A 12,043-nucleotide genomic window follows, 5' to 3' on the forward strand; every position below is an offset into this window, starting at 1 on the left:
GTTTAATTTTTTAATTCCCAAAGAACAAAAAAGTTGTCTTAAAAAAATAAGAATGCTTTTTCTAGTGTGTTCAAACTGTTATATCATTTGGGGTTTATTTTTTGTTTGTTTTTTTTTTATTGACTAGAGTGAATTTTTTCCCTTGTATTACAGTAAGGTAGAAGTCATGCAAAAAGAGATTACAGAGATACAGTTTGATTTCAAGATCTTTAAGTTCACAGGTATATTGACTACCAGTAGCAGCTGACAGATTTCTGAGATTAAAGGTTGAAAAGACATATGCAGAATTTAGATGAGCCAGAAGTCATTAAACAGTGGACAAAGTAATCCTTTAGGAGTTAATCAAATCTGAATAGTTGAATAAAGTAAGACTTAGAGAGGTAAATGGTATAGAAAAGAAGTTGGTGAATTGGGATGGTCTTTCAATAAAATAGCTGCAGGTAAAGTAACTGTAATACAAAGAGCATATATTTACATCTCCAAGTTTATGTTTCATGTCATATGATTGTTTTCAGTTTTAATTATATACCTTTTAGTAAGATTTAACCCAACATATTTATCTTACAGGATTCATCTAATTGATGAGTTTAATACCGATATGGATATCTTTGTGTTCCTGCTGTCAACGAAAGCTGGTGGCTTAGGAATAAACCTGACTTCAGCGAATGTTGTTATACTTCACGATATTGACTGTAATCCTTACAATGACAAACAAGCAGAGGATAGATGCCATAGAGTAGGCCAGACTAAGTAAGTGTTTTCAGTTGAAATTTATTTTTAATTAAAGACAAGTTAATTTGTATAGAATATTAGAATATAGTCTATCGGATGTCCTGCCTTTTAATATTTTTACCAAAGTATGGCTGCTGATGTATTTCATACCAGCACCATTGAATATGAATGTCACTGTGTAACCTATTCATTTTCTAGTAATTAAAACAAAATAACCTCCCACCTCCATCCCAAATAATTCTGCAGCTAACGAAAAGGAAGTATTATCCATGATCCAACCCATTTGAAAAAGATTAATAATTAAAAAGTCTTGCTTGCTGAACCATTTGAGAGCCAAATAGACTCGGTAATATACATACTATTGCTATCCTGTTACCTTTTAAGAAATAATTTTAGTTGTAGATATTTTAGGTGAAGGTTAATTTTGACATTGGTCACAGGACCGTATAGAGGTGAAAAAAGAACCTACAATGCAACTCTGCTTTCACATATAAGCAGCCAACAATGTTTTCTTTGTGGAGCATTTTACAGTATTTCCAAGGGACATTATTTATTCCTTTATGAACCAAACATTTATCAGTACCTGTTGTGGGACTAAAACTTTAATCTTTGTACTTTACCACACTTATATTTTGTACTGAATTATTTCTTTGAACCGGATAGGCAAAGCATGTTTATTTTAAAAATAGAATACCTATCTGAATCTAGAACTGTTTTGTTTTTTTTGTTTGTTTGTTTGTTTTAGGCGAGGCATCCCTTGGTTGACCTCACAGATTGCAAGGACCTTGCCAGCTTACAATCCCTTATTTTTTATTTTTTACATCTACAGCACCTGATCTTCCTAGGTGGTCTCCCATCCAAGTACTAACCAAGCCCGACCCTGCTTAGCTTCTGAGATCAGACGGGATCGGGCTTGTTCAGAGTGGCATGGCCATAGTATAACTATTTGTTGTAATATCGTTTTACCAGTAATTTTTCAAGTACAGGTATCTTTCTTCTCTTAGATCAATTAAGAAAGGAATTTTAAAAGTGACATGCTCAAAATATCAATCTCAGGTAGTTTGAACAAAAGGAGAATTTAAATTTATAGATATATTTTTAATAAAATTTTCAAATTTTTATTGAGCTCTGAGATGATTTATATTGTTCATATGTATCCAAATAATTTTGTATTTAGTAACTAATGGACATATCTTTTATTTTTTTAGAGAAGTATTAGTTATAAAATTAATAAGCCAAGGGACAATTGAAGAATCCATGCTAAAAATTAACCAACAGAAATTGAAACTAGAACAAGATATGACCACAGTAGATGAAGGTAAGTTATTTATAAACAGAAATTTCAATATTTATTCACATGAAAAGGCATTAAATTAGCAGTAGCAAAGGGATAACAAAGATGGTCTGAGCTCTTAACTGGCATACAGTTTAGGGATGGCATGGGAGAAGGTAAGCATATACATTTCAGAAGTGCTACAGTGACTAAGATCATTTTGCCAGAATTTATGTAAACACTTTGATTTTGGAAAATTCTGCGATTCCATCTCTTATCTCTGACACCAAAACATTCCAGACATAAAAATTAAAATTGGGTCTATAATTTTATCTACAATTTTATGGTTTACCTACTACAAAAGTAATATTTATGAGTCAAAAGATTTAAAATAGATGGCATAACATTAACTTATTAAGAACTCTAACATTTACATTAATTTCATTTGACTAACATATTTATTGTACTAGAATACAATATATTGAAGTTTTTAAGATTTAATAATTTCACATTGAAGTAGTTGGGTCTAGAAAAAACTCAAGGGAACTCTCCACTCCACCTTTTTGAAAAGAATTTTAAAGTTTTATAAGTTAAAAAAATTTAAGCATATATATATTTGAAAATATATACATTCACATAGTTCAATTTTCAAAAGATACAAAAAGGCAAATGAAAGCCTCTTGATCTCACTCTGTCACCCAGCTTTCCCATAGAGGTGACACATGGCCTTTTTTTTTCTTAGTGCTCTACCAGTTATTTTATGTAGATAGCAGTAGGGTATCTTTTACAGACCAGTTATCATGCAGTCTTCTCCACTTGCCTATTTGATGTTAAATTTAATTGAAAATAAGCAATTTTACCATTGTTCTAATGAATAAGGATATTCCTAATACTGATACTAGTTCATTTCAATTCAGCCGACTTCCATTGAATATTTACTATGTTTCAGTATTTTGTTAGACATTCCATACTATAAAGAGATCAGTACATTTTAATCTGTCTTCAGAGAAAGAGAGAGAGAGAGATGATGATGATGACATTATTATATATTCTTCCTATATAGCATTTGTTTTAGGGTGCTGTGCTAACTAGGGACGACAGGCATTAGAGGAAGTTTAACTGAGTAAGAAACACCTGAGTTAGAGTTTTAAGGGTGAAGATGAGTAGGATAATCATAACTTAAGCAATTAACAGCTCGGCTTTGTGTGGAGAGGGCAACTTGTCAACTTCACATTATCCAGCAGACGTGAAAGAGTGAACACTGCAGATTTTACTGGGCAGTGTTTTTTTCCTGATTATTTTATTAGGGTATCTTTTTAAATTTGGTAAAGCAATCAAAAACCTAGGTTAAATTCTTTTAGCAGTGCTAGCAAATATCCAGATATATAGATTTTATCCTAATAGTAAGTCTTTAAATAGAACATTCATAGTTAATTGGAGCCGTTTGTCCGACTTCCGACTGTCTTTAATTTATCTTTATAAATGAGAGGTCGTTTCTCATGGGCTAGTTTATTTCCCCAAAACAATGTTCTTCACTCTTGTGAGGTAAGGGTGGTGGGAGAGGTAATATAAGCCTACTGACTACATTCTCAGAGCTGAGGGGAATCAGGGTGGCAGGGGGATTGTTATCATATTTAAATAGTTAATTTTCCTGTTCCCACTACAGCTTCACAGTCCTCTGTTTAATCACCACACCCTGTGTTCCTTTAATTCAAATTTTGCAATGAGTAAACCTTCTCTTGTACACCTGGGGTACATGACTGGCAGGCTTTACTGTTGGGCAGGCTTTAAGTGTCTACCGCTGTGCTCTGTGTTTAGCTCCATATGTTCCGCACCTTTCAGAAGCACCCTTACCTCCGTGTCCTGAGCTTTAGCAGGGAAGGGAATTCTGAGCATGAAGTATAGGAATTTCCCACTTAACCTGCACTTTAGAAAATTGCTAAAGTCAGTTTTCATTTTTCTGTCTGTTTTTCATCTTCCAAAATTTATTGACTGTTCTCTCTCCGCTGTTGTCTTTTTCTTCTGTCCTTTCTCTTTTGTTTAATGCCCTCCACTTTTTTCCCCATGGCATTTTAATAGTATTTCAGATAAGAACACTGGTGATGGGTGTGTTCAATCACTTGTAATCATATTTCATGTAAATTATTTGTACTTATATAAATTTGTTTGGTCTGAAAATTTACCTGTTATTTTCATATCCAGTGTGTCTGTTAAAATAGCAACTTATTTAAATTTGACAGTTACTTGATGAGAGTACTTGTATATGCTTCTTTTCATTTCTCATGGTGAGGTCCTTTTCCTCTGTAAACAAAAGGTATATTTGTAATAGAGCCTGTAAGTGTTTTATGTTATATGTATGCCCCCATTTCCATGGAACTATGAAAGATTAAAGACCATAATTTTTCTCAGATGTTTGTCAGATTTTTGTGTTTCTAGAACTTTCCATAATATTATTATAACATCCGAGAAAATTAACAGTAATTTCAAATATTATCATTCATTGTCCACACCTGGATTTTTTCCGATCATCTCACTACTTTGTAGTTTTTTGTAAAAAAACAAAAACAGGACCCAATTAAAGTTCACACACTGCATTTTATTGTTATTATTTTAGTATTTTTAAATTTAGAAGAGTCTCCCCACCCTTTTCCTTCTTTTGTCCTCTCCCTGCATTCCTAGTAATATCGAATTTTGGGGAGTCTTATAGATTTGTATTCTTGTTGTCATCTTGTATTATGGATTTGTCCAATTATTTATGATGTCAGTTAATTTAGGACAAGTGTCAGTTTAGACTTCATGGGCTATTTCCAGATCTCAGACAAGCTTGGAGGCAAGGGTATCAGTGAATTCCCTGAGAGTTTGTGTTCTTGTGCATATGATTTTTACTGAAAGAAGAGTAGATAAAAGTACTCTCATAATTTTAGATTATAACTGGATAGATGGTGAGAGAGAGAAGTGATGAGTTTTGCTACATTTTAGCCACATGTAATTTATAAAATTAATCATAGCTACAAATCATAGCTATATGTACAAATATTTATGAATTGCCAACTCTGCCATTGTCATTGTATACTGATAAATCAGTTCATCTAAAAACAATCTGATTAACCAAATTTAATCAAAGGTGAGTAGATTCTATGCCATCTTGACATAGAATGTTTTCACATCTTAGAAAATCCTCAATAATTCCTGGATAAGCATCTAAAGACTGGGTTCTCATTTAATTGAAACATGAGGCAAACATTGGGAAAAGGTAACTTACAGCAGGTACTATAATCCTCAACTTGTATGTTATACTCAAAATTTTGTTTCTATGTCAGTTAAATCTGAGTCAGTGATTATATCTTTGGACTGGAAATCAGAATGTGGATGGACTGATTTATGTTTGGTTAGGACTTAGGAATTTTGTGGTCTTTGTTTTTTCACTGTTCAGTTTGTTACATAAATGTTTTTATTTCACAAACTTGAGTAAATACTTTGTGGATATTAATAGGATATGATCCAAATTATATGTGTTTCTTTATATATCTCTATATCAAATCAGAAACATACCCTATAGATTGCTGTGCAGTTCAGTATGAACATGAACAGAGAAAGTAGCCATAATATACATATGGATTTAGAAAGGTTTCTAACAGGGAGTGACACTGAAGCAAACTGTGCCTTGGAAGATGATTAGGAATTCCCCAAAGGTAGAGAAAATTGAAGAGAGAGAATATAGTTCATAAAGAATTTTTACTAAACTTAACGCCACTTTCTGACCTGCAGGTGATGAAGGAAGCATGCCCGCAGATATAGCCACGTTACTAAAAACGTCAATGGGCCTGTGAAGTAAGACTTGTGAATTCCTGATTGATGAGGAAATATCAACTTGGTGCACTCAAGGACATTTACATTATGGTGACCATGGGGTTTATGAACATTTATAACTTTTTATAATTTCCATATTACATTTCTCATAGTATGGACAACTTTTTTGCCACTAACCGAATTCTCCCGATGCTCACATGTGAAATTAAAAAAAAAAAAAGTCACAAATATGTAGTCCTAACGATGTTGAATAATCATTTTACAAAACAGTTTTCTGAATGGGGATTAGTTGGTGATTGTTTGTAACAAATATGCTAATGCTTTAGAAATGTCAGTATTTTTGTAATTATTTCTACCTCCAAATATATATATATTGTCTTTCACTGGATAACGTGTGTAGATTTTTACATGTGCCTTATTTGACAATGCTTGTGTCTTGTTTTTGCTTGTCTCATTTGAAGTTCTTTTTTATTATGTTAGTTTAAAGAATGCAGCTGTATAGATTATATAGCTTTCATTTTGTTGCTATTTGAAGCAGATGTTCACCACTGCCAGCAAGAACTCAACCTGAATTTAAAGGTGGCATTCCATATACTAATGTCCCCAGGTACTCCCAAGTTCTTCTGTTAAAACGAATTTGTTTGGCTAGGCACTAAGTTGTTTTCCAGTGAATAGAACTAAAGATGCCCTTATCTTGCTCCATGGATTACTTCCTTCTGTTCATTTCCCACCTGCACTCCTTGTGCTTATTACTCTGCTTATTCTTGTGCATGTTTTCATTGATTTTCTTCTCCTGGCTTTTGCTTCTCTCGAAACTGTTGCCCAGTCACTTCTGCTCCAGTTCTCTTTACTCTCTAAATAGTAGTTTATTCCTGCCACATCTCCACACATCAGTGAAATGTTGGTGACATTTTTTCTAGCCTGGCAGAACAGATTAACAGGCACTTTCACTCCAAAGCAGACTGAATGTAACTTCATATTAAGGTAGCATTAGGTGCTGCGTAGAAATAGGTCATTGACTTTATATTCTTATCAAAATATGAGTTACCAGTTTCCAGAATTTCCAGTACAGGACCTCCTGAAGAGAGAGCCATTGTTCAATTCTAATTCAGTGTGGGTGACAAAGTAAAATTTAGAAGAAGTAAAGTTGTCTACTTGATATTTAACTCTTTATTAAATCTTTCTTTAAATTTTTGCCTGTCGGTCTATATTGCTGTTTTTATTATGCATCAGTTTCTTTGTATAACTTGTGAGTTTCATGTGTTTTGTTTTTATTATGTAAATATCATTATAAATAAACTTATTTATAAAGCAGAGCTTTGTTAATTATTGGAGATTATCCTTTCAAAGCATCCTGACTTGCTAAGATGCTAAGGTAATACAATCATATGGAATTAGAAGGTTTATGTAACTCGTATAGTGATTCTTCAGATATTATAGACTCTGAAAACTCATGACTCGGTAGATTTACCCAGTCTTGAAGGTATATTGAACATATTCCATATATTTTACTATAACAGGGCTAAAAGGAATCTGCAGATAGTAATTCTACCTCCACCTGTATCACAGTACACAAATCATTTGGTCAAATTGTTGGGAATATTCCTTTTTAAAATCTTATAATAGATTTCTTGTAACTTTTTTGTATTAATGTATCTTCAATGATAGGCTATTTCTTTTGTTGCTGTTAAATCCGTATTTTTATCTCTAACAAAATATAGTTGGGCTCTCCCTGTAATGCTTTATTATGTCTTGGGCTTAATAAAAATATTTGTGATCATAAGTTCTATTTTCACACCCTTTTTAATAGTTTCTAACTCTTGCTTTACCCTTAAAAAGTATTGAACACAAATGAAACCATATTATGTGTTTAATATTGTCTGTTTCTCTATAAACTAGAGTTTGTTACTTAGGATCTGTTCTTATTAGTCCCTTCATTGGACTGATGTCATCATAACCCGTTATTAGTGAAGAGAGCATATGAAGCCATAGTTGTTGGGATAATATCTTGACCAACTGAAGCAACTTTTACTTTTTTAGTGCAAGTCACACAGAAATAGAAGACATAGGCCTTACGTGTTTTCATAACTGTATTCCTGACCCCATGAACTTATAACTTTATGCCTGTATGATATTTATATTGAAACATTAACTAATATTGTTCCTAGTTGTTGGTGTTATTGTATAAGTAGATAGGAGTATCAGGAGATTTGGTTTCCATTTGTGTGACCTTAAGACATTTAAATGGTCCATAAAATTAAGGAATGGATTGTTTTAACTCTTGTTCTTCCCGTTCTTCCCAAAAATGTGTGTTTTTTTCTGATTATAAATATAATATGCAATTCAGTTACTGTTCTGATTCATTCATATTCTCTCAATTGCTCAGTAAGGAGACATTTAATTTGGGTACAGGATAGGATGATGGAATACGTTGTCGTTCAGTGCAAAAAGATGACCTAAAGGTTATGTTAATCCTATGATTGAATTGAAATATTTCCTTATGAAACCTGCTGTGTTTTGTATTTGAGTTATGATTTTTGTAAATAACAGACTGATTATCTTATTTTGAATTTTCATAATTTTAGATAAGCATTGTATTTTATTTTTATTAAAGCTTGTCAGAATATAAGTGTGCAAGGAAATGAACATGCATAAGATGGAAGAAAAGTCATTACCTTTATTATTTAGAGCATTATTTGAATATTTGTGAAAGATATTTATTTTCTGTAGTCTGCCTTGATGACAGAGTACTTTGCAATGAGATTCACTTTTAACCTATTATCATTTATTAATAGCCACTAATGATAAAATATTATGCAGAGAAGCAAAATACTTGTGAAATACCCTTTGTTTTTCCTGCGTAATCCTTAATGTATAAAGTATTTCACATTTTTGTCTCCATTTCATAGAACATTTTTGGGAGAAAAGAAGCACCTTAAATAAGAGACTTATCTGGGCTTTCCTTTTCCTTTGCTTTCTTCCTGCCCTACACTCTCTCCCTGTTTTTGTCTGCTCAACTGTTTCTTTCCTCTGCCTTGCATTTCAAGTGTAAGGACATCTATTTCATTAGTCTGTTTCCATATATAATGACATCCTGAGTTAGACAATCCAGTATTAATGTTAACATGTAAATTGAACTGGCATTTGATATTCCAATAATACAGTTATGGTTTAAAATGAGGTAAGGGTAGTTATACAGTTATTTGAAAGATTTCCGTTTAAGTGATTTTTTTATACAGGCAATTTTTACTTTCTGTGGTAGTGTGGGGCCATAAAGATGACTGCAGGTTGAAATTTGCAGAACAGTCTTTGGGGAAAGTGATTAAAAATTTCTCTTTTAATAGACTTATTTTTTAGAGGAATTTTAGGTTTATAGCAAAATGGCGCAGAAAGTGCAGAGTGCCCATGTACCCCGCCCCCATATATGCACAGCCTTTCCCACTATCAAGGTCCCACTCCACAATGTTACATTTGTTACAGTACATGAACCTACATTGGCGCATAATCACCCAAAGTCCATTGCTTACATTAGGGTCCATTGGTGGTGGTGTACATTTGATGGGTTTTACAAATGAATACAGCAATATAATATACAGAACAGTTTTACTGCCTTAAAAATCCTCTACACCTATTCATCTGTCTCTCCCCCTTAGTCCCTGGCAACCACTGATCTTTTACTGTTTTCATAGTTTTGCCTTTCCAGCATGTTAAGTGGCTGGAATCGTATAGTATGCAGCTTGGCTTCCTTTCACTTAGTAATATGCATTTGTTTCTCCTGTGTTTCTTCATGGCTTGCTAGATCATTGCTTTTTAATTTAATTTTATGTTATTTTTTTTGTTTATTTGAAGAAATGATTTAAACCCTTCCCCGCCCGTCTACCTTACATCATTGCTTTTTAGTGCTGGTTAACAGTCTTGTTTGGATGCACCACAGTTTACTTATCCACTCACTGTTTTAAGGGCATCTTGGTTGCTTCCAACTTTGGAAATTCTCAATAAAGCTGCCACAACTACCCATGTGCAGCTTTTTGTGTGGACATGTTTCCAACTCCATTGAATAAATACCAAAGTGATTGCTGGATCATATGGTAAGAGCATATTTAGTTTTCTAAACTGCCAACCTCTCTTCCAAGGTGTCTACCATTTTGTATTTCTATCCGCAATGAATAAAGGTCCTGTTGCTCTACATCTATGCCAACATTTGGTATTGATGTTTTAAATAGGTATGTAATGGTATCTCATTGTATTTATTTGAAAATCCCTAATGACATAATGACATTGAGCATCTTTATATGCTTATTTGCCATCTGTATATCTTTGATGAGCTATCCACTCAGTTCTTTTGTTCATTTTTGTAATCAGGTTTTTTATTTTGTTGAATTTTAAGAGCTCTTTGTATATTTTGAATAATAGTCCTTTATCAGTAGGTCTTTTGCAAATATTTTCTCCTAGTCTATGGCTTTTCTTCTCATTTTTTTATCTCCTTTAATATGAAGTTTTACTCCAGCCTCATTGCCTCTGGAATATCTTCATCTAATTTGTCACAACCACCTTCCTCATTTATGTTGGTAAGTTTGCCTTCACTAGGTTCTTCTAGAGCCTTTTAAACCACAGCAATATCAACATTCTCAGTCAGCTCTTTCCATTTTTGTTCAATTTGAATTTCACTTCAGCATTTCACTTTTCATTTCTTTGTTGCACTTAAATCTTTGCTAGTAAGTTCCCTTTTTCAGTTACCCATTTTCATACAATATCAAGTGGGTTTGTCACTGAGAAACAAGTAGGCAATGCCACTACACACTTCACTTATGTGTGTATGTGTGTGAATAACAAATGTGTAGTAACCAATCACTAACATTTTGAAAGAAGTGGCATTGGTCATTGGTCATGCTGTGCACCTTATTTACTTAGTGATTTGTGAACTGAATAGCTAGCAGCAAAGTTTATACTTTACACAATTACAGTTAATACACCATGGTAACTGAAGTCCAAACCCTTTTGGAGGAAAATGTGTTACTTAATAAACTATTGTGACTGAAATTTATGCATGTCATAACCAGTGCAAAACAAAGCCTGCTTGTATTGTAAAATATTTTTCTGCAGTTGATAAAAAAAGATACCAGCAACTAAATGCTTTTTTCTTCCTTTATTTCCTTCCTTCCCTCCTTCCCTCCCTCCCTCACTCCCTACCTCCCTCCTTCCTTCCTTCCTCCCTCCCTCCCTCACTTCTTTCCTTCCTTTCTTTCAGCAGAATATGGCAAAAGCGAAAGTCTTAATGGAGCAAATGAGGGTAGTATGTATACTATGGCATGCTGATGTGTGGCTTCTTATCTGATGGGAGCAATGCTGTGAAGAACAAAATCGAGGCAGCAGGCCTCACCTAGAGTTTGGTTTGGGGCCTTCGTTGTATCCAGTCAGCAATGGCAGGAATCGCTTGGACTTTCTTCCGTAATGTCACCAGCCTGGGATGGATGTCCAGCAAGTCAGGTTTAAAGACTAAAAGTGTAGTACTGCAAATTTCCCAGTAGAAATCTGCCCAAGTTACCTAATTTAAAGGAAACAATAATTCCCATTTGAACATAAAAGACATAACTTCTTAATCTAAAATCCTTTTAATTCAAAATCATCTTTTGTTATTACAAAAGTAGGATGTGTATATAATAGAAAATTACATGTAACACCATACTCCAACACCCAGAACTTACTAATAGTAACACCTCTCTATAAGATATTTTTCTCTGTGAATCTGCATTTTTACTGAAATCTTACAGTATAATTTGTAATTTGATTAATTTTCACTTGATTCCATTTTCATCTTCTAATTTTTAAAAATTTAGTTTCAAGTATACACAGTACATTGGTTAGACATCTATATAGTTCATAAAACGATTCCCCCAAATGTTCCCTTTTTCCCCTGACCCTCCACCTAGCCAACATGTTAATGCTAACTACATTCCCTATGCTGTGCTCCCCATCCCCCTGACCATCCATCAGCTACTAATTTGTACTGCTTTAACCCTTCACCCTCATTCTTCCAACCCCCCTCCCCTCTGTCCGACACCAAATTATCCACTATATTTGTGAGTCTGTTTTTGATTAGTTATTTTTATTCCTTAGATTCCACATGTAAGTGAAATCATATAGTGTTTATCTTTCTCTGACTTAAATACCTTCTAGGTCCATCAAAGCAATATCTTTTTCTATCCCCTTCTTTTTCATTGTTTTCTT

At 33.5% G+C, this 12,043-nt stretch overlaps 2 protein-coding genes and 1 pseudogene across 10 annotated transcripts in view; 1 reads left to right on the plus strand and 2 right to left on the minus strand.

Moving 5' to 3' along the window:
* SMARCAD1 (SNF2 related chromatin remodeling ATPase with DExD box 1) overlaps positions 1-7,129 on the plus strand; it is a 75,267-nt gene extending 68,138 nt beyond the window's left edge. For all 6 annotated transcript variants that reach the window (XM_039845725.1, XM_039845728.1, XM_039845726.1 and 3 more), the window contains exons 22-24: positions 568-750; positions 1,941-2,050; positions 5,774-7,129. In XM_039845725.1, the coding sequence (XP_039701659.1) occupies positions 568-750; positions 1,941-2,050; positions 5,774-5,835 (355 nt within the window). In that variant the 3' untranslated portion in view covers positions 5,836-7,129. The remainder of the gene's footprint in view (positions 1-567; positions 751-1,940; positions 2,051-5,773) is intronic.
* LOC120588417 (uncharacterized) lies at positions 1,553-1,671 on the minus strand (annotated as a pseudogene).
* A 3,923-nt stretch (positions 7,130-11,052) lies between the features above and the next one.
* HPGDS (hematopoietic prostaglandin D synthase) overlaps positions 11,053-12,043 on the minus strand; it is a 32,220-nt gene continuing 31,229 nt past the window's right edge. For 2 of the 4 annotated variants that reach the window (XM_039845732.1, XM_039845734.1), the window contains one exon: positions 11,053-11,360. In XM_039845732.1, coding sequence (XP_039701666.1) covers positions 11,196-11,360 — 165 coding nt within the window. In that variant the 3' untranslated portion in view covers positions 11,053-11,195. The remainder of the gene's footprint in view (positions 11,361-12,043) is intronic. The other 2 variants (XM_039845731.1, XM_039845730.1) reach the window with 1 other exon arrangement.

The sequence above is a fragment of the Pteropus medius genome, unplaced genomic scaffold, assembly GCF_902729225.1.
Source record: "Pteropus medius unplaced genomic scaffold, Ma_sr-lr_union100, whole genome shotgun sequence".
NCBI lineage: Eukaryota > Metazoa > Chordata > Mammalia > Chiroptera > Pteropodidae > Pteropus > Pteropus medius.